Below are 27,436 nucleotides of genomic sequence, written 5' to 3' on the forward strand. Positions count from 1 at the left end.
CCAATCGGAATGAAACTTTTTGCATCTTGGAGAGTATATCTCCCACTTAGTCCCGTCAGAAAGGCATTTTGCATTTTTTCATTGCTAACGATTTTTTTGTAAGAACGTAATGCTTGATTTATATTTTTCACCGATTACCGCGAGACGGATGGACCAGTTGGATCGAAAATATTGCATCTTGTAGAGTATATCTTCCAGTTGGTCCTGCAAAAAAATTTTTGTATTTTTTCATTCCTAACGACATTTATCGTAAAATACGTAATACTTCATTTATATCTTCCGGCGTTTATGCTGCAGGGAATGTACTGATAGCGACGAAACCTTTCACATTTAGTAGGAGGTATATCCGCGATGATCCCACTTGCAAAAATTTATGAAATTTGTTGTTTATTTATTGTTATTTATTGTTGTTAATTTAAGTTGTTAATATTAAATTCGGTAAATTTTTTTCGGTTTATGGTTATTAGCTAAGCAACAGAAATTTAAAATCACCTTACACTATCCTACAAATACTACCGGTTCCACTAAAAAGTGTGAAATAAAATAATTTTTAACAAAAAAAACATCCGACTTCGAAATGCCCTAAAAAGTGTAAAATAATTTCTATTTCATTTATACCAATATTCCATAGCTATTAATAATATCTACTTAATCGTTAAATAGGATACCAAATACATTTCAAAGTTTTCGGAGGCGGCGCAAAATTAAAAATACCCGAACAAATGATGCTGCCAATCACGATTTGATTGCGGTACGGCAAACTTGGTAATTAATAAGTCGTAAGAGGAAGAGCGGAACGTTATAGGTCCGGCTGAAAATATTTGTAATTGTAACGATTATGTCAGAAATTGGCAGCATTCCTGATGTACATGCACTATACTGCAGTTCACGAGAGACCATACTTAACTCGCGTAGCTCACTACGTCTACAGAGATTTTTAGTAACGTGTGTTATTCCCCTCTACAGCTTGCTTCTTATTATGCTTTACATATAAATGGCGGGCAGAAATATATGACGTACGATAACTGATAACCGGTGATGATATTGTAAAGTTTCACAACACAATGAAATTCCTATTATTTGTCGCAAAAAAAAATTATGTGAACGCAAAGTAAGCAGCAAGCTGTAAAGGGGAATCACACGCACTATTAAAAATCTCCCTAGACCTCAGTAGGTCACTAGCTGTGCGAGTTAAGTGCGGTTACTCGTGAACTGCAGTATAGTTAATTCGCAATGGGTTTGTTGATTCCCGTTGAATATTGTTTACTTGAAATTATCAAAGCCTGCGTGTTTAAATCACTGGCACGGGTTCTAGGAATGGAACACCACAGGACAACAGCCTACCACCCGCAGTCGAATGGGATGGTAGAAAGATTCCATAGGCAGTTGAAGGCAGCAATAAGTTGCCACGGTGACGGAAGCTGGACGGAAGCCTTGCCCTCCGTGTTACTGGGAATTCGTGCGACCATCAAGGAGGACGCACAAACGGCAGAAATGGTGTATGGCGAAACGTTGCGGCTGCCGGGTGACCTGATCGAAGGTGACGGACAGCAGGAAGTGTCGCGGTTTATAGAACAATTGCGGCGACACATGCGAGCGCTGAAACCAGTAAAAACCGGAAGCCATGGTAAAAAGGCGGTGTTTGTATTTAAGGATCTAGCGTCAGCGGATCAAGTTTTCGTGAGGCGCGATATGGTAAAAAAGCCTTTGCAACCACCGTACGATGGACCATACCCGGTAGTCAGACGAGAGGCAAAGACCTTCACTATAAGAATAGGTGAGAGTGATGCGAAAGTGTCGATTGATAGACTTAAGCCTGCGTTTATTTTAAGTACAATTAACTGTAGTGATAAGGAAACCAAAGAACTGACCAAAGAAAAAAAGACAGTGCATTTTAGTACGTAAGAGAGCAATTTTATTTTTGTATACAAATGTGTAAGTGTACAGCCATGTAACAGTTCCTAGTAGCGTGTAAGTAAAAGCGAACTAATGTGAACTAATGTAAAAAAAAAAAGTAAGTAATAACAGGAAAAAACAACAATATGCATAAACCACCGATAGACGCTATCGCAGGCAGGGGTGTGGTGTAGGGGACAAAGTTCCTCTACGGACAAAACGTCCCGGCACGATGGCACTACCCTAGAGGGCGCGGGCAGCGGCCCTAGGGATAGTGGAAAAGGTTGGCAAGAGAGAAAAACAAGAGAACGTTGGGAAGACAGATACGAAGTGTGTCGGGAAATAAAGGCTCGTACAGTATAGACACGTGTTGAGTAATTCCCATCCATTCCCAACAGTATCCTATTTAATGATTAAGTAGATATTATTAATAGCTATGGAATATTGGTATAAATGAAATAGAAATTATTTTACACTTTTTAGGGCATTTCGAAGTCGGACGTTTTTTTTGTTAAAAATTATTTTATTCACTCGCGAAAGACGTCAAAAAGGTAAAGCAGACGACAAATTTAGTTTCTCGTTTTTTCTGTAGGGTGCTGTTCGTTTCCTGTGCTCGACCGCGCGCTCATTCGCAGCTCGTATATGTGAATATATGTGCGTTGACCGAACCATCGACGACGATACAATGTATCGTGGCGAATGGGAAGTTCGAATCTCGAAAAGGCGATGAACTCCGACGCGTAAATTTTTTTTTCACGCATCGTTCTATCGACTAACAGCGATTTTCAACCCATGTGTCACAAAACGTACTATCATTATTTTTTGTTGCTATTATTATACTTTTTTTTAGTGAAACTGAAGAACAAATACGTCCTTCCCGATTTCAATGATTTTTTGATATGTTATAAAAATTGATATTCTGAACAATTTGGTGAAATACTGATTACTTATGAAAAGCACCCCGAAAATAAATCTGTGATAATTATTGAGATTAGGTTACACCTCACCGATTTTCATGAAATTTAAATGTGTTGTAAAGCGCTACATTTTGAACAACTTTTTCCTATACATATAACCGCCGCTCGGCCTTAGTTTTCGAGATATTTTCGAAAAACTGTTGAAACTAACACATTGAATTCTGGCCATCCGTGTGTGTCTGTGACAACGTACGCATTAGTATGGGATCGCCGCTTTTCTACTGTTTTTGGAGGCAGCAGCACGGCGACCGACATCAATATATATATATACATATATTACGGGTGGGCTTAAAAATCAAATTTAATTAATTTTCATGATTTTGAATCTCAGATGTGTCCGGTCGCCGTTAGGCGATCAGAATATCACTTTACCCTAACCTAACTTAATTCACTGATTAGCTAGAGTAGATTGGGTTAGGTTAGGCTATATTAAATTCCCAGCTGCCATCATAGCTATTGAAATCATGAATGCAGAAGTACACAAGATATATATTGGTCATCGGTCGCCGTGCTGTTGCCTGCAGAAACAGTAGAAAAGCGGCGATCTCATACTAATGCGTACGTTCTCACGGACGCACACGGATGGCCAGAATTCAATGTGTTAGTTTCGACAGTTTTTCGAAAATATCTCGAAAACTAAGGCCGAGCGGCGGTTATATGTATAGGAAAAAGTTGTTCAAAATGTTGAGTTTTACAATATATTTAAATTTCATAAAAATCGGTGAGGTGTAATCTAATCTCAATAATTACCAAATCTGTTGCCAGAGTTATTAAAATTTTTTTAGACAGATAAGTTAATATGTTTTTTCAGCATAGAATGTGATATTATGCTGGACTCTCCTGATTTTGCGTTACGCCCAAATATTGGATGAATAGGAAACGAAAATGTGATGCTGGAAGAACAACACGGCTGAAGCGAGTTTTTCAATGCTGGCGAATGTAGAAAAGGACAAATAGCGAAAGAGAAAGAGGTCCGAGAATTAAAGGACCCGAAAAAAACATTTGAGTGAAACAATATTAATTCAACAATAACTTTTTTATTTTTCATTTTTGCTAAATGAAACTTTTACTAATGTAATTGTAAGGTTCTTCTGATTAAAATAAGACCAAACACCATATAATTTGCATTATTTTTACTTATTTAGATATAAATAAGTAAATAAATAATTATAATTCAAATTATGTCATGCTTGATCTCGTTTTAATCAGAACAATCTCATAAATACGTTAGTAACATTGTCATTAAAAAAAATTCAAAAATGAAAAGGTTTTAATCTTAAATTTTGATTGCGTTAGTATTGTTTCACACGTACACGGGTATTTATATTTGCTTTCTTCCCTGTAGGCTGCTTCGATTCTCGGCTGTCACCACATCAAAGGCGAGCCGAACTCGTTCGAGAAACTGTGGTTTCTCCGGCGACACGCAAAAATTGGTCTGATTCATCGTACATAATACATATAGCTATCGTAGCATCCGTGTGTCATTTAGGTGTATGCGAAGAGTGACGTAGAATAGTATGCCGTTAGTTGGATGCAATAACTGAGGTAGCGCTGAAATCAGTTTCTGTTCAGCCTAATTTTCGATGAAACGTTGACTGTTTTACCGACGCGGAATTCGGAGTTCGGCCTCGACGCTCGCATCGCCTTAAGGGGGTAGACTAGGGTAATGCAGCGCGTTGACATTACCGGCAAAAATGGGCCTATTAATGGGTTTACGGGAATCGGTTATTTGTCCTTATAAGAGAACACATAGGGCTGGGTGAGAGCTCATTCGAAAGAGGAAGGTCCAATGCAGGGGGCTCAACCGATGGTTTAACGAGATTGTGTTGATATCTAATAATATGAGTGTCCAAAGTAGAGGAAAAATCGAGAAAATACGCCCGCTGAATCCAAGTACATTTTAAGTAACTATAACAGTTATGTGACTAAAACGATTTGTTGAGCCCCCTTCATTGAACCTTCCTCTTTCGAATGAGCCCTTATTCAGCTCAAGACCTTTTCATATAAGGACGAATAACCGATTCCCGTAAAAGCATTCCCAAAGACGAGTTCCGCCATTATCTGGATACTACAGAGCAAGTTACGTGACAAATTTAGTTCAGCTAGTAGTTATAAGGTGGCGTCTAAGTAGAAAGGCTGCCGATCTGGAATCGTAGCCAGAATCAAGCGTCAGCTTGATTACGTCACTCGAACTGTGCTACGAAGGCAAGCGAAAAAGGCAACAACGCCCGAACGCTGAGTGAGATGCACTACAGTCATGCTGTCTTTCTCTCATTCTGCATGTCGAGATTGTCCCTTTTCGCTAAGATTTAACTGCCGTCTGCCTGGATTTTTCACAGCACCCCATAACAACCTCGCCCCATTCAAACTATATCGTATTTGGTATCATTTTAATCAGAAAAATTTCACCAATGCGCTAGTAAAAGTTTCACTAAAAAAAAGTCAAAAATAAAAAAATTTTTTGATTCAATTAGTATTAGTCACACCGATATGTTTCGGCTCTTTCCTTTGATCATTGGACCTGTCGCTCTCTCCTCCACTGTCTGTCCCTTTCTACGTTCACGCTTGGCTGGCCATCGCATATAATCCGAGATTCGACACCTCTGCTGAATATATGAATTGTTGCACATATTCAACTTTTACTGTACAGACGCGAGGTCCCTCCATTTATTAGTTCTAATAGTACCATATTACTTTTTTATGCAGAATGTTTCAAGGAGTTGACACAAGTAAAAAAAAATGCAATTCTACTTATATAAAAAATGGATTTGCATTTTTTGAGTGCATCGTTGCATTCACGAAGAAAATGAAATCACAGAAAAATATACATTATCACACCATTGAACTTTTACATAAACAGCTTTTTCCTATCTCTTACCAAAAATCAAGATATAACCCGTCCCAATGGTATGACGTATCCTGTATACTTTTATTAATTAAAAAACATTTATTTAAAAAAGTTAATAACTTCTTCTAAAAATAATTCTCAGATTGCAAGTTCCTTCGGAGCAGGCATATATTTTTCAGCAGCGAGGAGTGCTACGGTGTGCTATGTAAAATCCACGCGTTTGGTCAGTCAGAATTTATCGGAGCGTGACAATTCTATCATTTGGGTTGAAAGAAAGATAGCATGATCATCGTACATCTCACTCTAAACGCGCGCCAATGTTTCGCTTTCGTTCTTCAGGCGAATCGTGGCGATGCCTCTGGCGAGATGAACGTTTGAATGTGTTTGTAAAAATACTTGAGGCGCTGTTGCCTTCCTAGCTCGTGTTGCGCGCACGCTAGCTGAGAATTAAACCTTTCAAATTCGTAAAGGGGGTAGACACAGTACGTGACGTCACCGATTCGGGACGTCGGTATTACAGTAGTTTTTTCGTTGGGCCTGGTGGAGCCACTTGCGTGGTCTGGTACGAACTTGAAAGGTTTAATTCTCAGCTAGCGTGCGCGCAACACGATCTAGGAAGGCAACAGCGCCACACGTATTTTTACAAACACATTCAAACGCTCATCTCGCCAGAGGCATCGCAACAATACGTCTGAAGAACGAAAACGAAACATTGGCGCGTGTTTAGAGTGAGATGTACGGTGATCATGTTATCCTTCTTTCAACCCAAATGATAGAATTGTCCCGCTCCGATAAATTGTGACTGACCAAACGCGTGGCTTTTATATAGCGCACCGTAGCACTCCTCGCTGCTGAAAAATATATGCCTACTCTAAAGAAGCGAAGGAACGTGCAATCTGAAATTATTTTTGGAAAAAGTTATTAACTTTTTTAAATAAATGTTTCTTAATTAATAAAAGTATACAGGATACGTCATGCAATTGGGACGGGTTATATCTTAAATTTGGTAAGAGATAGGAAAAAGCTGTTTATGTAAAAGTTCAATGGGATGATAATGTCTATTTTTCTGTGATTTCATTTTCTTTGTGAATGGAACGATGCACTCAAAAAATGCAAATCCACTTTTTATTTAAATGGAATTGCATTTTTTTTTTACTTGTGTCAACTCCTTGAAACATTCTGCATAAAAAAGTACTATGGTACTATTAGAACTAATAAATGGAGGGACCTGGCGTCTATACAGTAAAAGTTGAATATGTGCAACAATTCATATATTCAGCCGAGGTGACGAATCTCGGATTATATGCGATGGTCAGCCAAGCATGAACGTAGAAAGGGACAGACAGTGGAGAAGAGAGCGAGAGGTCCAATGATCAAAGGAAAGAGCCGAAACATATCGGTGTGACTAATACTAATTCAATTATAAAACTTTTTTATTTTTGACTTTTTTTAAATGAAATTTTTACTAGCGCATTGGTGAAATTTTTCTGATTAAAATGATACCAAACATGATATAGTTTGAATGAGGCGAGGTTTGTTATGCGGCGCTGTGAAAAATCCAGGCGGACGGCAGTCAAATCTTAGCGAAAAGGGACAATCTCAACATGCAGAATGAGAGAAGGACAGCATGGCTGTAGTGCGTCTCACTCAGCGTTCGGGCGTTGTTGCCTTTTTCACTTGCCTTCGTAGCACAGTTCGAGTGACGTAATCATGCTGACGCTTGATTCTGGCTACGATTACAGATCGGCAGCCTTTCTACTTAGACGCCACCTTATAAGTACTAGCTGAACTAAATTTGTCACGTTACTTGCTCTGTAGTATCCAGATAATGGCGGAACTCGTCTTTGGGAATGCTTTTACGGGAATCGGCTATTCGTCCTTATATGAGAAGGTCTTGAGCTGAATAAGGGCTTATTCGAAAGAGGAAGGTTCAATGCAGGGCGGTCAACTGACCGTTTGAGGCACAAATCTCTTTTAGTGCCCTAAAAATGCTTCGATTCCGCAACTGCATTTTGTCGATTTTTTCTTCTACTTTGGACACTGATATTATTAAATATGGACACAATCTCGTTAAACCATGAGTTGACCGCCCTGCATTGGACCTTCCTCTTTCGAATGAGCCCTCACCCGGCCCTATGTGTATAAGGACAAATAACCGATTCCCGTAAACCCATTAATAGGCCCATTTTTGCCGGTAATGTCAACGCGCTGCATTACCCTAGTCTACCCCCTTAATGTAAAATTGAAATTCTGATTTTTGTCCAACTATGTTCATATACTCGACGCACTGTGCGTCGGTAGTACAGCAGATTTTTCTGCACCGAAATGGTAATACCCATAGATACAGGGCAGGCCGATGAAAACGAGAGGGCGCTTTTGGCTAATTCTATATTCTATTCTGAATGTAAAAGAAATAGTCAGCTGTCGCATTGTACTTGACAAAATTTAAACGCAAAGTTTGGTTGATAGTGCAAGTGTAGAAAATTTATTATACTTTTAATTAATTAAGATATGTTTATGCTACAATATGTTACGTTGGAGTGAGGAACTATAAGTGAGAAGGAAAAATAAAAGATGGGAAATCCCAGGAAAATAAAGTTCCGTACGTTACACCTTTTTCCATATAAAAATACTAAACGGTTAGGTTCTGGTTAGATTAGTAAATAAACAGTGAATGAATATTTAAAGAAAAAAGTATTAAAATACTACCCAGTAAAGTACAAGCCTTTTTTATTAATAAAATACTACAGTAGAACATGAACCGCGTACACTTATAATATAATTGACAGTAATTATTGAACGAACATTATGTATACAATTTGGTTGAGACGATACCGAATATCTTCAACTATCATGCTGTACACCCTGGTTTGATCTGTAAAAATAAATAAGTTTAATAATAATTACTTTTTGAGTTTATACTACTTTAATGTAAAAACTGGTACCTGCACGATTGCATGATTGTTGAACTTGACAATTCTTCCGTGCGTCAGTAGCATGAATTTCTGTCATTGGAATGGAAGTGTTCTCGACTTCTTCTCTATATTTACTTCTTAACTCTTCAGCCAATTGGAAAATAAAATCTTTTCGTGAAATATTTACTTGAGTCGTCTCTTTATACAGAATCCAAGTATTGATAGCTGCTAAATCTAAAATGTTGTAGAAAACTTGTAGAGGCCATCTGCGTGAACTTGCTTTAACGCTATATTTTCGGGCCATTTGGTCAAGTACATCAACGCCATACAGTATTGCCTCGAAATAAGCAAGTGGTCTCGACTTCGAAATAAGCAAGTCGCTATCCCCTCTTCTTTGTTTGAAGTCGCCCGCAAAGTGAGAGGTACGAGAAATGAGTGAGAGGTCCATGAAAGCGCGAAGCCGATGTTTAGGGTAATAAATTTCACGCTTGACTGAGCAGTGACATCGGTTAGTAGAAGAAGGATGGAATATATGTATATAATGCTTTCTATCCTTGTTCAAAAAATAACATCGCTGCTCGGCCGATCACTTTATGATTTGCCGCTACCTCGCGTTCTCTATCGTCCCGTTTCGAGAACAAAGTCAAGCCGAATAGCTACCTCCCTCGAAATAAGCATCGGTTCGGTTCCGAGCCACTTGCTTATTTCGTGGCAATACTGTACTTGGTGCTATTATAATAGGTTACTGTTTCTGGAACAAGTTTTTTATTTTTTTCAATTGTTATATTTTTATGTTTTGTACTTAGTAGTAAAACTTTTTTATTAGGCTTGCTTTTATAAATGGTCAGGGTACAATTCTCAGATCTATACAGTTTTGTAGAAAACTGTGTCATTTTATCTTTCTTGGCTTTCGCAATTTTAGGTAATTCTTTTCGGTTTGCACGTATAATGCCAACCAAAGTAGTTTTCTTTGCAAGTAACTTTGTTGCAAGTGAAATGCTAGTAAAAAAGTTATCTGTGGTAATATTTCGTCCACAGCCTAAATATGGCTCTGCAAGCTTAGTTACTACAAATTCGCTCAAGGGAATGTTTGATCCTCGGGTTTCATCCTTGCCCAAGTACGGAAAACCGTTTACAAGATATTTGCTTCTAACATCAGATGCCAGCCAAAATTTGATGCCGAATTTATCCGGCTTATTCGGCATGTACTGCGTAAATCGGCATCTAGCTTTAGTAGGGAATAATTGCTCATCGATCGTTATGTTTGCATCAGGTTTGTAACAAGCCTGACTATTCTCTATAAATTTTTCCCATATTTTTGAAATCAAGGCAAAGGGTATAGCAGGATAAAATGGTCAAAAGTGCCCTTGAGTCGATTTTACTTCGCAACGCACCATTCGATAGCTTATCCCAAAAATCCATGGTACACCAAGTTTCAACCCTGTACCTCAACCGGGAGGGTAGTTACAGGGTAAGAAAGAAAAAGTAGTTTTTGCCATATTTCTCCTATTTAACATTATGCAAAAAATCTGCAAAAATTCTACAATATTCTAGACATGTTTCTTTATGATCGTGAATTTTTTCAGATTTTTCGGTTGCAAATCCTAGGCGTGAAAAAACAAAAATGCAAAAAAAAGTCGAAAAATTGAGATTTCGGGTAGAAGCTTTCGAGCGACTAGATTTTTACTTTCACAGTAGTTAGATATTAGCATGACTATTATCTCCAATATTTTTCAAATTTTTAGGTGTGGTGCAACGTACTTACAAAAATCAAAAACCGTCATTTTCAGCATATTTTGTGCGATAACTTGAGAAATACCTTCAATTTTGACATTTCCTTTATATAATTAGTGGATTGTGAGATTTTTAATATTTTTGTGTTGGATGGAGCAAGATCTAAATGGAATGACTGAAGTTATTATAAATAATTGAAAATTACGCACCTTATCTTCTGAAATATTAGAAAGTTTTTCAATGAAGTCGATAGGTGAGTGGTTAAGGTCTCCAACTGCGGAGCCGCTGGAAACTTTTTTGTCGCAGGTTCGCGTCCCATGAAGATCCAATTGTTTTTTACCATAAAATCATTTTTTTTTAAATTATTAATTACATAAAAATACACAATAATCATTTAGTAATGTATGAAAAATGGTTTTAAAATATTTTATCAATAAGTATACATAAAAATAAGTTGTGCACTATTGATAACAGCATTACAATTAAGGTAAAATATACATTGCTTTCCATATCCATCATAAACCTATAACCACGTGGCCTTTCAAGTAAGAAAATATTGGGACCTATCCGTAATTAGAACAATACATAATCAGAAAATCGGTAGTGCACAACTTATTTTTATGTATGCTTATTGATAAAATATTTTAAAACCATTTTCATACATTACTAAATGATTATTGTGTATTTTTATGTAATTAATAATTTAAAAAAAAATGATTTTATGATAAAAAACAATTGGATCTTCATGGGACGCGAACCTGCGACAAAAAAGTTTCCAGCGACTCCGCAGTTGGAGACCTTAACCACTCACCTATCGGCTTCGTTGAAAAACTTTCTAATATTTCAGAAGATAAGGTGCGTAATTTTCAATTATTTACAATAACTTCAGTCATTCCATTTAGATCTTGCTCCATCCAACACAAAAATATTAAAAATCTCACAATCCACTAATTATATAAAGGAAATGTCAAAATTGAAGGTATTTCTCAAGTTATCGCACAAAATATGCTGAAAATGACGGTTTTTGATTTTTGTAAGTACGTTGCACCACACCTAAAAATTTGAAAAAAATTGGAGATAATAGTCATGCTAATATCTAACTACTGTGAAAGTAAAAATCTAGTCGCTCGAAAGCTTCTACCCGAAATCTCAATTTTTCGACTTTTTTTTGCGTTTTTGATTTTTCACGCCTAGGATTTGCAACAGAAAAATCTGAAAAAATTCACAATCATAAAGAAACATGTCTAGAATATTGTAGAATTTTTGCAGATTTTTTGCATAATGTTAAATAGGAGAAATATGGCAAAAACTACTTTTTCTTTCTTACGCTGTAACTACCCTCCCGGTTGAGGTACAGGGTTGAAACTTGGTGTACCATGGTTTTTTGGGATAAGCTATCGGATGGTGCATTGCGAAGTAAAATCGGCTCAAGGGCACTTTTGACCATCTTATCCTGCTATACCCTTTGTCTGTCTTCAGTCTTTCACTGCGTGCATTTTTTTTGTCAAAACGTATAAACCGAAGTATGTCTATAAATTTATCTCTAGACATTGTCTGGGCGAAAAAAGCCGGACCCCACTTCGCAGACCACAAACATGAACACTTCAAATTTTTTGCCTCATATGCTCCTCTAGCAAATAAAATTGCTACAAAGGCCCACAATTGTGATTTTGTAACCGTCCATTCCTTATTATTCAAAACTTGCCGAGCTTCGAGTTCGGTACATGATTTTATATACGCCATCATACCTTCGTCAATTATCAAATTGAATGCGCTACTTGCCGAACCAAGCATAATATGCCTTTTAGCATAGGCAGTTTGACCAGAAACGTCTTTGAATATGGTATAAATCGGCGATCTACCTACGTTTCTGCCTTCGTTCAATGTTTCCCATAAAGTCCCATCAGCAGCTTTTTCGGTTGACATTTCTTTACCAGAAGATGTATCGATAGCGTCTAAATCATTTTCGGTTTCAGAATCAGAAATAACTCTAGCTCTTTTTTTACTAGGAGCTATGTAACGAAAAACTTCATCTTCGCTTTCGGTTTCAGAATCAGAAATAACTCTAGCTCTTTTTTTGTTAGGAGCTATATAACAAAAATCTTCATCTTCACTGCTTGAAGATTCAATTTTATAGACTTCCTCCTCTAATTCAATTTCGTTATCACATTGGTCTATATCAATTGCATCCGATTCATTATCTGATTGGTCTTTCTTTATTTTGATTAGTTTTTTCAACAAAAGACAATTTTTCTGATTTTTTCCCATAATAGAAACCCAAGATAACCAGATAAAATAAATATCAATTGTAATACCTTTTACAAATAAATTACAAAATTACCTTTGTGGATCAAATTTTTCTGGCAAAAAATGAATTTTATAAAATTATAAATTATATATTACTTCACTGCACTGCTCACACGCGATGTATAAATCAAAATGATGACAGAAGTCGCTAATAATGTAGCGAAGTAACGAAAACAAGTGGCAATGGCTCCCACATACACACAAATATTGTATGTGAGGAATGCCAAATGAGAAGAGAAACAAATCACGTGCGACTTGACTGTTGCCCAGGCCTGATAGGACCAATAAATTTCATGTTATGCGATTAATTGTTAAACCATTATATGAGTCAAATTGGCTCACAACCGTGAAAATAGGTATACCACATTCGATAATGCGAAATGAAGGGGTCTGCGGGGAAGAGGAATGAACGTTTACATATATTTTATTATTTAACTAAAAACCAACGTATGTTTTTAAAAAGTAATATTAAAGTTTTATATATATAGTGATAAAATTTTTAATGAGTCAAATTGGCTCGGTCCGTAAATCTAGTGTTAAACTTACTTTCTGGATTGCCCTCGTATTAGTATTGATATATCATACTTATGCAATATGTGTTTATGAAAATAAAACAATTTTTAATATCGTATTTTCTTAAAACTGTAGCGCAAAATATTGTAACACCTAATAGTATCCTGAGCCTTTGACTTCTACCATAACAATTGAAAACTGGTGATAAATATTCGATACGCGCGAAATGCACTCCGAGGTTCTGTTTCCAAGAACTGGTGGGAATAACGACGGACTCTTATGTGGGCAAAAATGCGGACGCCTAACTGGGCACCTCTGTATATGTATAAAAATTATTTTGTATTAACGTGACCGTAAAATTTCATATAGCCCTAACCTAACCAAGCCATTTATATGAGTAGAAGCAATATGGCATCATAAAGCTATGTACAGACAGTGCGAGGCTGACTCGTGAGGCTGCCTCAACCGTTAGCTGCCTCGATCGAGTCGCCTCGCGACTTTAAGTAAAGTATGTGAGGCAATCTCGCGAGGCATGGTGAGCCAACAGTAACTGCGAGGCAACCATGGAATCAACATCGGCTACTGCAGCGTTTTCATTTATGGTGATTCATCGAATTTTAAGAAATAAAAGGACAGAGAAACGACAGCGACGATGGTGGATCAAAGAATTATATAAAATGGCTTTAATTTCGGCTACAGGTCTGCCTACAATTGCACTTATTGTTCTCTAATTATCTTCTCTGATAATATTGTTGTAATAATTTTTGTCTTTCGGGTCCCATAATGTTCGATACTCTTTGTACGTTTCGATTAGAAACAGGCACTGCTCACTATTCATTTTTTGTACGTGTCCACACGAAGCGTGCAACGAACTGCGAGGCATGTTTGATCTTGCCAAAAAAACCGACGATCATCGGCTCATTGCGCGGCTGCTTCGGAGCGAAGCAGCCTCAAACCGAGGCAAGTATACACATCGCGAGGCACGCCTCGCGAGGCAGCCTCGCGAGTCTGCCTCGCACTGTCTGTACATAGCTTAACAACTTGCAAAAATATGTTAAATACTTACAATTTTACGTAATTGTATTTTTTAAACCATTAGTTTCTTAAATTTTTAACTTACATTTTCGAATGTTTCAGGTCGAAAACTATAAGATTTGACATATTCTAACCAAAAGTTTTTGGTGATCTAAGCCGAAGTGCAGCAAAAAGAATTAAATAATAAATCGTATACTTTAAAACTTTATACAGGATGTTACATAGAAATTCGGATTATACTATGTAATTGTTACGCCCCGGCGGAAAATTTGAAATTTATCCGCCTTACGTCCCTTATCAAGCCCTTTTGGGGTTCCGAGGATTTCTCATGTAAGGGTCGTGAGGTGGGTGTTTCACTTTTCCGCCAATCTTTTCATTCCTCCTCTACTTTGTACATTCTTGTCAAGCCTTTCGAGGTTCCGAGGATTTCTCATGCAGGGGTGTACAAGGAAGAGTTTGAGTTTAATTCTTTTCTATTTTTGACTTCTTCTATCGCTTTCTCTTCTTTATTCTACTCTACCCTGGAATCGTGTATCTTGTCAAGCCCTTGGGTTCCGAGAATTTCTCATGCGAGGTACACGAGGAAAGGTCATTTCTATTTCCTTCTTTTACAATAGTTTACGTGACCCTCCTTGAAACTATCGTCGCCAACCATAGTAATACAATACAGTTTAATACCACGTACAAAAACTCGAGCTAGCTCGAGAGAGAGAGAGAGAGCCGTTAGCATAACACCAGCGCTACGCAGTTAGCCAGTGCTTCGCATTCCGGGAATTTCCCTTGGTAACTGCGTAGAAACGGGAAAACCGTAATAACTTCTTTGTTAAGAAGACTCTTTCTCTCTCTATGGCACAAAGCGTCAGCCGGTCCAACCAGGATCATCATTACCTGATCGGAATGATAGTGTGAAAGAATGGATGGATGAATATGTATTTAAACGATGAAACTAAGGAATGAGAACCCTTATAAAATCAAACGTCGCGAACGTTCGACCACCATTCGAAACTCAAGGGTCGTTCAAAGCAATAAACACTATTGTATTAGAAATTCTAAGAACTGCCTAACGACAACGGCAAATTTTGAACAAAGGAACGTTCTCGAAGGAATGTTTAAATTCATAGAAAGCGAAATGCCGAATCCACCGAAATAATTATGCGAATAGATTGTTAATGAATGCATAATTTGCCACGGCATTGCGATTATCGTGAGCGCATCATCCGCTTTTATACCGATAAGATCTTTGTTATAAATCAGGAAAGTAAATAATTTTGATCCTGTTAAGGGAAAATATACGGATGACGGTTTCATCTATTAAATTATATATTTTCATCTCAAACTCATTCTGCATTTCAATCAAATCAATAGTATTTAATAGTTAATCATTTAACAATCAACTAAATCCACCATTTAATAATTACACATATAAAGGAAAATACTGCGTAGTTTCTAGAAACCGTTGAAACTATCATGGCGACGAGATAGAAAGAAAAGGAACACCAAAGAAAGGGGATGAAGTATCTTCGTCTAGCTCACGCGTCTTAGCCAATCACCGGACACGCGACACTACCGAAAACGTGCCACGATTCGTCAAACCGTCCCCTCCAAGGACGATGATCGCGCGACGGGCCCTTCGACCGTCGATCTCGCGCAAAATTTGTCACTCTTGATCGATCAATCGTTTAGGTACGTGATCGGGAGCCCGTGTGTCCGAGAGACAGAGTTGTTCGGAAATCGCGATAGTTTTCCTCTGCGGTAAAGACCTCCGCGTAGCGAGGCAAAGTGCCGTGGTAGTTGAAATCGTCGGATTCTTAATAGCCGATGTACACGGTGCGAGAAATCTCGTGCGTGAAAAGCGTTCGAGGCTCGCATCTCGAAACTTGTATGCGTGAAGGCGTTGACACGGTTCGAGAAATAAATCGGATGTTCCAATGCGTTTCGAGCTCAGTACTTAAAATGGACTCTGTGAATGAAGGTCTTGCTGTAGTTAGCGTCATGTTCAGTGACTATATAATTAAAAAGTTAATACAAACAAAAAAGAAAAAAAAGAGTGTGGGTAAAAAACTGGATCGATAGACGCAGATATTTTGGAGCATCTGATCAATTAGTGCAAGAATTGCGAAACGAAGATGTGGCTGCATTTCGAAACATATTTAGACTTAGTCCAGAGCAATTTGATGTTTTATTGCAAAAAGTGCACCCACTTATTGAAAAAAAGTGGACAAATATGCGTGAGCCTCTGTCATCAAAACTGAAATTAGAAATTACATTACGTTTTTTATGTTCGGGTGACTCGTTTAGTAGTTTGATGTATCTGTTTCGAGTGCCAAGTACTACAATATCCCGTTTTATACCTGAAGTTTGTGATGCCTTGACAACAGTTTTGAAAGAATATTTACAGGTAAGTGTAAAAAATACAGGATAATATTTATGTATTGTTTTATTTTATGAACATTTTGATAAATATATAAAATTAAAGTAATTGAAAATAGGATATAGAATCATCGATAGAATCTTGAGAAAAATCGGAAGTAGTGCTGGCAGTTCCTGGTGTATTGCTCATTACATAATTAGGAACGGGAGAATGACTGTTTTGAGAAGGGCTATTATTACTATTTTGCTGTAATTGTCTGTTTAATAGCTGCATACGATAATTTATACGCTTTCTAGTAATTAACTGTTGGATTTCCAACTGCAATTGAAGCGCATCTTCCAACGGTATATTATTTAATTGCGCAGCAATGCTTTGTCCGAATATATCAAATTCGGTTTTTTTCGACGTCGCGATTGCATTGACTGAAATAGCTTCTAATCTATGTAGGGCTGATGATAGAAATTTTTCATCAGCTTCGTCACTATCTCTGTTTCTTTTTTTGTTTCTTGAATTAGAGTGTCCAGAAAATGTTGGTTGTGAGTAAATAGTTGATTCATGGTTCGTTGGTTGTTGCTGAAACATAGTCCCAACTTGGGTTACTGGTTCCTCCAAAACATTAACATCTTTTTCATTTGATGCTGTTAGATCAACAATTGTAGTATGATTTGAAACGTTTTTTATTTGGTTTCGTTCGTCGTCTTCAGTAACATTTGTGTGATCAACAATCTAAAAATGAAAAATATATATTCTTATCATGTTTAATATGTTACTTTATTACAGGTACCCTCTACGTTTGAGAAATGGGAGCGTATTCAACGCGGATTCGAACATCGTTGGAATTTTCCAAACGTAATTGGCGCTTTAGATGGAAAACATGTAAATATAATTTTGCCCATCAGCAGTGGATCTGATTATTATAATTATAAAGGAAAGTACAGTATAGTACTAATGGCGCTTGTGGACGATGACTATCGATTTACATATATTGATGTTGGAGCTAAAGGTCGCTTTTCAGATGGTGGAATTTTTCGGAATTCTAGCTTTTACACAGCACTCACCGAAAACAGTCTGAATATTCCGGAAAATGGAATAATAGTTGCGGATGATGCATTCCCGTTGACAAGCCGAATAATGAAGCCTTACAAAAAAAGAGATTTAAGTATCTCGGAAAAGGTTTTCAATTATCGACTTAGCAGAGCCAGACGTATTGTTGAAAATGCGTTTGGTATTTTGACAGCGCGGTTTAGAATATTTGAAAACGACATTAAACTTCAACCAGAAAAGGTTGAAAAAATTATATTTGCTGCATGTTCCTTGCACAATTGGCTTCGAACATGCAAAGATGAAAATTATTGGCCTCGAGAAATTATCGACAGAGAGGACACAGAGTTTGGACAAATTATCTCGGGTCATTGGAGACAAATCACACGGGGATTACCAAGTGTACATGCAGATCGGTTTGCACATAATCCAGCAAGACACGCAATAAATATTCGCAACGAGTATTGTGAATATTTTAATGGAGTTGGTGCAGTGCCGTGGCAACTAAAAATGATTAATTAACTGAAGACCTAGTAAATATCTGAAGACCTGACAATATAATGTTTTTGTCTTCCTTTTGTTTAATGATTATAATAAATTAGTATTGGAAGTTAATTCATTTATTGTTATTTTCTTTTATTCTTGCACCATTTTTTGTATCAATTTTTAGTTAATTACGAACATGTATATATGTATATAAACAAATGAAACAGAAAACCTCTTTTTTAAAATCAATTAATAAATTTTTGTGAAATAATAAATTACTTACCTCCAAATTTGATACTGTTTTTTGTGTTACAAGTGGTCGTAGAAAACTGTCTAGAACGGCGAACCATGGTAACGAAGGTTTATATACTTCATCGCTTCCAGCACCACTTTTTATTGAATTTTTTATTTTTTTGAGTTCTTGGCAATAATGAGAACGTAGATTTTTAATTTTATTTTTACAATCGACGAATGTAAAATTCGGTATATTCATTTCAGCCACGATACTTTCCAACGCACTCTGCCGTTTGTCGCGATTTTTGTAATCTGATAAATCAGATCTCCATAGACAGGGGTGTGATTCATACAGATGCACAAAAGTCATCATTTGATTATCGTTCCACTTTGACATTCTTGCAGAGATGATGTTCCAACGTTCACAGCGACAGACGGAATAAAAATTCATTTTTCATGCTCGGAAATATATGACGATGCTTGCTATTGTTTCACTAGCATTTGTTCCAATAATTGTGGTAACAATTACTTTAGATTCGATAATGTGAATGAGTGGACATAATTCTTAAAAGTGAAACTATGTTTATTTCGCACATAAATTTTAATGTTTTATAATAAAAAGCTTATTATTATGTTATATTATGAAACTAAATTATGTTTTCTCCTAATTATCTTAGGAAAAATAAATTATGATAAATAAAATAAAAAATGTTACATCAGATATTATTTGATGCCACAAAAATAAGGTGAACCTAACATCATTTTGGCCACTGTATATCCTTTGGTTTACTACACCCCCAAGTTAAAAGACTTTCCCTTAAGAAGGGGAAACACGCTGACAGAACGCACATAGCCTGCTTGGCCTGTCGTTCTTCCCAAATTCATTTTCGTGCGTGCCACGAACGAGAGCTCGCCAAATTTCCAACATGTTGGAAACCGATTCGAGCTCCTGCGTGCTAATATGCGTGCACGCACGTGAAACGTGTACACGATACGAGCTCGCATGCGAGTAGCATTCGAGGGCTTCTCGTACGAGATTTCTCGCACCGTGTACATCAGCTATAACAAGGACTCATTGACGCGCACCGAAAATCTTCCTTCTACCTAATTTCCTATCTTCCTTTCTGATTTTAAATCGTTTGTTCGCGTAATAATTCCGTTTAACTTCATTCCGCGTAATTAAATATCAATATATTTTTCTTCGATTCGTTATTCGTTTGTCTCTCGTCGACGTACTCGACCGAATAATTCGTTTTCCGCCGCGACAAGTGCAGTGATCGAAAATTTACCGTTCTTTGGTGTTCCAGATCATCAAGCGAATATATTATCTTGTCTTTATAAAACAGCGTTTCGGCAAATCGATCCTATTACCATTTTTGAACACGGCGTTTACCTATTGGCAAAACGGGCGATCTGATCCAGCCCTTCGGGGTTCCGAGAGTATCTCCGATCAGATCGTTCCATCGTACGAGGTATCGATTATTATTTTCGGCTATTATTGCTATTCGGTTGTTGCGGTTTCGTTTTCTATTTTCTATAATATCAAAAGGGACACCTTAGTCCAGCCCTTTCGAGGGTGCCGAGAGTATCTCCGGCTGGGGTGTACTCTCACGGCGAAAATACGCCGATTTCACGTTAATTCGAAGGAAAGCGAAATAGCAACCATTTACGCGACCGGTATACTACTTATACCGTTTCAAGTGTGATATCAGAGCGTTTGCATATTATTATATATATTTTTGTTACATTATACTAAGCATCTTTACCCTTGTCAAACTCGCAAGAACTGGTATTTTCATTATTAACAAGTTCCAAATTTATACAGATCTCAATTTTTGGCATTTTATAATCGTTATTCACTTCACTTTATTCAAAATTAAACCAGTTTCATTACTTAAACAGTTTCAAATTTCATTTCAAACACACCTAACACCTTTCAGTTAAAACACGCCTACCATTCACATACAGATTCAAGGAGGGACCCGTACGGGACCTAAAGCGTTGAACGAATCCAACGAAGAACTAATAAGCTAAATTCTAATTCTAACATCTTAATAAACTTGTCTTTCGTCTTTTAATTGTCGAGAGCGTTAACCCGCTCAAGACTGGTGGCAGCGATACCAACCATCGCGTCAGAATAGGGGAGAAAGAATAGGGAATTGCATTTCAATCATCTAATTGAAACAGCAGTTTCACCCTTTTCTTTTTCTTTCCTTTTACGTTGCGCCGTCGCACGCGCAACGTAACATAATACTTTTGTTCGGCACTGCAGTTCGGTTCCGTGCGTTTCGCTTTCATCGAATCTTCACTGCATGGATGATGTCGATGATATTCTGTTGAATTCCGGGTTGGGGAGTCAAGTACAACACTTTAAAATCAAGACGTTTATTAGACGAACGATAAGAAGCGCACGCTGGTACTGACTACAGAAAAATCTGACAAGACGTTTTGGGGTACATGTATATATAGGGTAAGCGTGGGTAACCGGTGGTCAGAGGATGGGCAAAGTACAAGGGGCAGGATGAATAACTGGGGGAAGAAGCTAGATGAGTTATGACTATGAGATATCAAGGTACAAGGAATAGGATGACTAACTGAGTACAGGAGGCTAGATGAGCTGGAACTATGACTAGGATATGTTTGTGTTGGGATATTTTTGTTGGCGGTGAATTAGTCATACAACAATTCTCCAGGAATCATATAATAAATATATAAAATATAATAAATTGTCGTTAGATTTGAATTTGGTATAACGCACATTCGATCACCTTGAGGGATTATGCCGACGGCCGTTACTGCGAAATAGAAAAGAATAACCTCAACAGAGTAACGGTCGCGGTGTCAGGTGTCAGTTACGCACCGAATAAACACACCAATAAATGTACTGTTCGTTGCTGGTACGTTGTCGAGCACAGACAAACTGATCCGACGGAGGGGCAAGGGAACTGTGCGTTCATTCCAACAAATCCCCTCCAGGAACCCGTAACTTGAGAAGTCAGCCGTCACATTGCATAGGCGTAAAATTTCCATATTCGCGGAAGATACATTTAACTATATAAACATGCGACTTTTTCGGGATATTAATGGATTTTTTATAATACTCGTTCTTGACAACAGTTGTTATTATGCAAAATTTACGGAAATTACATTATGGGAAGTGTAAAAACTCTGCTGTTTTCTTAATAATGTAAACCCCGAATCTACGTCTACGTCAATGCGTCCGAATGCTATCGCTTCATCTCATTCCGTTTCAATGTCTGTCCTTAGCGACGTTCGTCATGCGATAGATTTGTGGATGTAAGAGCCTTGGCCAATAAACATAATACGTGTGACTGGAGGTAGGTCAACGAATTTGATTGGACGGCAACTTACCAGCAACGAACAGTACAATATAAGAAAATCTGTATGCAAAAATTCTTTAGACATCGAGCCAATTGCAATGGCTCCAGTTCGAGATAAGGAATGTAAATACTGAGGCCGTTTTTGCCGTACCTACTTACAAGGGACATTACCCAATCGACACACGCCGATTTTGATGCCCTTTGAGTATGATATAGAACTCAATAAAATATTTGACACGTATTTTTTTTATCGGCCATTGTCTATGTTGAAGGGGTGAAAATAACCCCCAAAGTTGGGGTTGCAAAACATATTTTCTTAGGTGTAGGCGAAAAATGCGCATGTTTGAATTATTAGGTGTAAGCGAAAAATTCAAAATGGAATTTGTGAGTTTTTGAACAGCAAATTTTTTTATGTAGCCATCTTTTTGATAAATTTATTTGTTTAAAAAATATATTGAAAAATAATCTATTCTTGTTATTTCGAGGATAGGATTAAATATACAGCAGGGTATAAAAGTAAATGTACAGTAAGATTCCTCACGTCTGTTGTATTTACCTCTTTTACGATGGGGATTGCCGGTACTTTTATTTGTCATGCCGTTTTCCACTACTCATGAAGCGATTAACAAAGCATAGTGTAAATTAATTGAATGATATTACACATATTTATATCAAAATGAAACGTAGACATCGCTATAGAGGGCCAGCAGAGTCGAGATGTGAGTACAATTTGCAACCTAATAATATCTACTATGACGGTGAACTTAAAAATTCCAACTTATCCACATTCTTTGTCAAGATGTATAGTTTGCTTGTATTTTAAAATTTTTATGAAAATAGATCAACATTTTACCAAAAAAAATGACAAAAATTGATTATTTTTTAATATATTTTTTAAACAAATAAATTTATCAAAAAGATGACTACATAGAAAAATTTGCTGTTCAAAAACACACAAGTTTCATCTTGAATTTTTCGCCTACACCTAATAGTTCCTGAAATATTCAAGGAAATATGTTTTGCAACCCCAACTTTGGGGGCTATTTTCACTCCATCATGGACGATGGCCAATAAAAAAAAATACGTGTCAAATATTTTTTCGAGTTCTATATCATACTCAAAGGGCATTAAAATCGGCGTGTGTCGATTGGGTAATGTCCCTTGTTAGAACTGCTTGGAATAATTCAAAGTTTTAACGGACATTCCAATCGGGATTATCTCGTCAGATATAATGTTAATAAATGTATATTGATATTTTCAATAAGAAGCAGAATTGAATTAGATTTCTTGGGCCCGAATGATTGATAAACATGGTTCAGGAATTGCGATTTATTCTAGATAAAGATAAATCAAATTAAATATCATAAAGGAGGGGCAACAGTAAGGAAAGGATTGTTCAATATTTATTAACATAGTAAATGGTAGGTTAAAAACCGAGCTTTTCAAGTTTTTCCCCTTAGCAACCCCCTAAATTAATTAGGAATACGAATTGAAACATTTGCAGGTAATAAATCAGAAAGAAAATTTATAAATAATAGTTCATTTAATCCCCCTTAGATTTCTCCTTAATCCAACGCTAATAAGAAGCTTGTGTGGAAAGAATTAATGCTTATTTACCGCCATTATTACATAATACATTATAAAATTTCAAACTTTAAAATCTACTGCAATTTTATACATTTTTGATCCAATTGCTAAAAAATATATCCTTTCTTTTTAATTCTTATATCATTATATGATGATTTAAAATCTATAAATATAACTATAATCTATAACTATAATTTTGCAAATTTTGAATCCAATTGTCAACAAAATAAATCCTCTCCTTTTAAACTTTTCTAATCATTAAATTATTAAAATGCGAATCCTTTCGATGTTTCGAAGACTCTTCTAGAGTCTTAAATGCGAGAAATTATCGATCCCGTAGAGTACATATACGGGACTTCTTCTACCTCCCAGAATCGAGTTAACTGATTCTCTAATGAAGTGATTAAGTGACACGCCTTGGGGTTTACGGTATGATTAATTTTTTCGTTTTCACCTACAACTATCCAGCCTAATAATGTTTTTTGCAGTGTCAATTTTGAATTGTCTTCAAATCGAATTTGTCCGTTGCTCATTAATTTATAGAATAACGTCGTTCCTATCAACGCGTCAATTTCTGCTGGTTTGTCAAATTCAGAATCTGCTAGTCTAATGTTTCGCGGAATCGTAATAGCTCGTCGGTTAATTTGTCGCGACGGTAACACGCTTGTTATTGTTGGTAATGCTACAAATTCTACTTCAGCTTCAAAGTTGTTTGTTTTCGATCTGATTTTAGTTTTAACTCGATACTTAGCGCGCGTAGTAAGTTGACCTAATCCTGCAAATGGTAAATCAATGTTATCTTTTTCTAACTTCAAAGTTTCTGCTAATTGAGTCGAAATGAAATTGCACTATGAACATCCGTCTAACAATATTCTACACTCTCGTTCTCGATTGTTGCTATCTAGTACTTTTACTCGTGCCGTCCCTAACAATACTTCCGAATCATACGTGACTGCATAGCCTTTCTGTACTTCTTCATTAGAAATATCAGGAAGTGGCTTTGTTTCATTGCCTTCATCATCGTTGCTTGGTGTATGATAATTGTCGAAATGCAAAAGTGTATTATGTTTTCGCTTGCATTTTTTACACCCCGACGTCGTGCAGTTGCTAGTTATGTGATTGCTCCGTAAACAATTAATGCATAATCGCTTATCTTTAGCAGAAGACAATCTATCGCGTGTATTCAACTTTAAGAATTTGGTACAAGTGAAAATGTGATGATCTCCCCGACAAATTGGGCATTCTAACCGCTGCTGTGTACCGACGTATGTTTGTACACGAGCCTTGAATCGTTTCTCATTACGATGTGTATGTCTATCAACATTCAAATGATTACCTAACTTATTTTTCGCAACACTAAGCTCTTCTATGTCATCTCCCCGCTCTTGCTTTCCCAAAAAGCTAATGAGATCAACAAATGTTGGCTTTTGATCATTCTCCAAGCTGCGTTCCCAAGCTCTACGAGTTAACTTGTCTAATTTTTGCGTAAGAATGCATACTAACAATGCATTCCAACTATCAACCGGTAACTGTAACATTAACTGTAACAATAACATTTTCTTTTTTTTTTTTTCATAAACAGATGGATAACGAACAAGCAAACAACCGTAAGTATAATTTCAACTTTAATTGAAAATAAATATACTGCATGATTCAAAAATATGGATGTAAGGTATATATTTCTCCTTTTTCTTTCAGAACAAGCCATGATGAACATGATGCTGCAGTTGCGGCAGCAAATAACAGATCAGCAACAACAACACCAGCGCCAACAGGAATTGCTGCACCGCCAGGTGCATACGCTGCAACAGCAGCTACAGCAACAACAGTCACAGCAGCAGCAACAACAGCCACAGCAGTAGCAACACCAAAATGACGAGGACAACGTAAAGCCGTTGCGCCGTAAGTATCACAGATCCCATCAAACTGTAACGTCCCGGAATTATTCGCGAGCACGCTGCTGCACCGACGCGTAGGGAGAGCGGTTCCCTAAGAGAAGGCGACTCGTATTTTTATATAATATAATAATAAAGGAAGGGATTATAGGTTCGGGTGGCACGCGGTAAAGGAGTAAAATCCAACGTTAATTCCTTTCTCAAAAATATGTGTGTTTATTAAAAAAAATGTGTTTCTTGTGTTTGGTTATAATGTAATAATAAAGAAGGTAAGTAATATAAAAAAAAAAATATTGAATGTAACTAAATAATATAATGAATTGATGTAATTAAATAATGAATTGAATTAATGTAATTAACAAATATTGCGCCCTGTTTTTGAAGTACAAAAAGAAAATAATAGTATTAGTAAGGTACAATGAGTACGCCCTGGATTGAAAAATACAAAGAAAATAACAATCGTGTTTGTGCTAAAAAATGAAATACAATAAAAGAAAATCAGATTATTAGGTACAAAAATAATTCAACCTAAAATAAAAATACAGAGGAAAATAAATTGATTAGTAAACGCGGCTCTAGATACGATTATAAAACTTTAAATCTATAACTTGAATTTATAATTAAATATGATTTAAAGAAAATGAATGATTTGTCGGAAATTTGACCAGGATCCGTTCTGACGCTGTAGGAGCTAGCTCGTTCGGCCGCAGTTCGGTTTCTGGGCAACTTAGCCGTCACTGAACAGGCCGCATCCAAGGAGCGTCTGCTTTCGCTCGCTCGTTAAGCTTGGTAGCGAACACTGCAAGACGGTATCGTCGCTCTAGAGCCAGTGTACTGATAGGTTGCATCCAAGGAGCTTCTGCTTTCGCTCGCTCGTTAAGCTTGGTTGCGAACCTGACACGTAGGAGAACCGCTGCGAACCGATAGTTCAGCGCTCCGGGTCTGACGCGGAACCTTTGCCGCCTTGCCGACAAAAGAATCTAAGGTTACTGAATTTTATATAAAAATCGTACCATAGACCCGTGTCGGACTACGTTCAGAATCGAAGTGAAAAATCTTTGCGCGGCACGCTCGTATTTATACCGGAGAACTGCTGACGTAGCAATTTTTTCTACCCGTACTTTTGATACCGGAAATGTTTGGACTTTGACCTGCGCGTACGTGACTCCGTGCGTATCGCTATCTCTGTCTACGCGTTGTTGCTGTCTCTTTCTACTCTGCGCTTGTTCCTATCTCTTTCTACGCGCTATTGCTGTCTCTATCTTTTTATTCCGCGCGCTGCGTCGATCTTTTATCGACGCGACAATTATCGACGTATATTTTGGAGTATAAAAATTTTTGTGTTAAATATAAATATTAATAAATATAAGATTTTTGGTTATTAAATATGAATATAATTATTTAAATCAACGTTGTACAATAATGAATAAAAACGAACTGTTACAAATTTTAATTATATAAAAAACGAAAAATGAATAAATATTTTAAGAAATACTAATTATAAGGTTTCTTCCTATTTATTCTTCTTCCTGCTGGATGTTACACTAGGCAGTTCTTAGAATTTCTAATACAATAGTGTTTATTGCTTTGAACGACCCTTGATTTTCGAACGGCGGTCGAACGTTCGCGACGTTTGATTTTATAAGGGTTCTCATTCCTTAGTTTCATCGTTTAAATACATATTCATTCATCCATCCATCCCTTTCACACTATCATTCCGATCAGGTAATAATGATCCTGGTTGGATCGGCTGACGCTTTGTGCAGTAGAGTGTAAGTTAATATGCTGCTAGAGTCTTTATTTTACAAACTACAGAAAGATGGACTAATGTTCACAAGATTTTAACGTGATTGCTACATTCTAACGTGTTTACGGGACTACACTTTTCGTCCTTATATGAGAACATTTGGGGCTGAGTGAGGGCTTATTCGAAAGAGGAAGGTCTAATGCGGGGCGCTGTACTCATGTTTTCGTAGGATTATGTTCATGTTTAGTAATATAAGCGTCCAAAGTGGAGGAAAAAATCGACAAAATGCAGTCGCGGAATCGAAGCATTTTTAGGCCACTAAAAGAGTGCAGTGATTAAAATCATGAGTGCAGCGCTCTAGCCACAACCCTTACCTGCAGATTAAGATCTATTTTGTCTTCATTTGTTGCCAAATAAGGACGAAAAGTGTAGTCCCGTAAAAGCATTCCCACAGACCAGTTCCGCCATTTTGTGGATAATACAGAGCAAGTCACGTGACAAATTTAGTT

The 27,436-nt window shown here is 37.0% G+C and overlaps 3 protein-coding genes across 3 annotated transcripts in view; 2 read left to right on the forward strand and 1 right to left on the reverse strand.

The window, feature by feature from the left end:
* Window positions 1-1,317: 1,317 nt before the first annotated feature.
* Window positions 1,318-1,905, forward strand: LOC123988291. Its single transcript, XM_046287689.1, has one exon. The coding sequence runs from the start codon at window positions 1,318-1,320 to the stop codon at window positions 1,903-1,905; it is 588 nt and encodes a 195-aa protein (XP_046143645.1).
* Window positions 1,906-16,449: 14,544 nt separating this feature from the next.
* Window positions 16,450-18,159, forward strand: LOC123988294. Its single transcript, XM_046287691.1, has 2 exons — window positions 16,450-16,623; window positions 17,377-18,159. The coding sequence occupies exons 1-2, from the start codon at window positions 16,450-16,452 to the stop codon at window positions 18,157-18,159; spliced, it is 957 nt and encodes a 318-aa protein (XP_046143647.1).
* A 4,753-nt stretch (window positions 18,160-22,912) lies between these two features.
* Window positions 22,913-27,436, reverse strand: part of LOC123988295 — a 51,984-nt gene continuing 47,460 nt past the window's right edge. Inside the window, exon 3 of the mRNA XM_046287693.1 lies at window positions 22,913-23,032. Within this exon, the coding sequence (XP_046143649.1) occupies window positions 22,913-23,032 (120 nt within the window). The remainder of the gene's footprint in view (window positions 23,033-27,436) is intronic.

Source organism: Osmia bicornis, chromosome 1 (genome assembly GCF_907164935.1).
Source record: "Osmia bicornis bicornis chromosome 1, iOsmBic2.1, whole genome shotgun sequence".
Classification (NCBI taxonomy): Eukaryota; Metazoa; Arthropoda; class Insecta; order Hymenoptera; family Megachilidae; genus Osmia; species Osmia bicornis.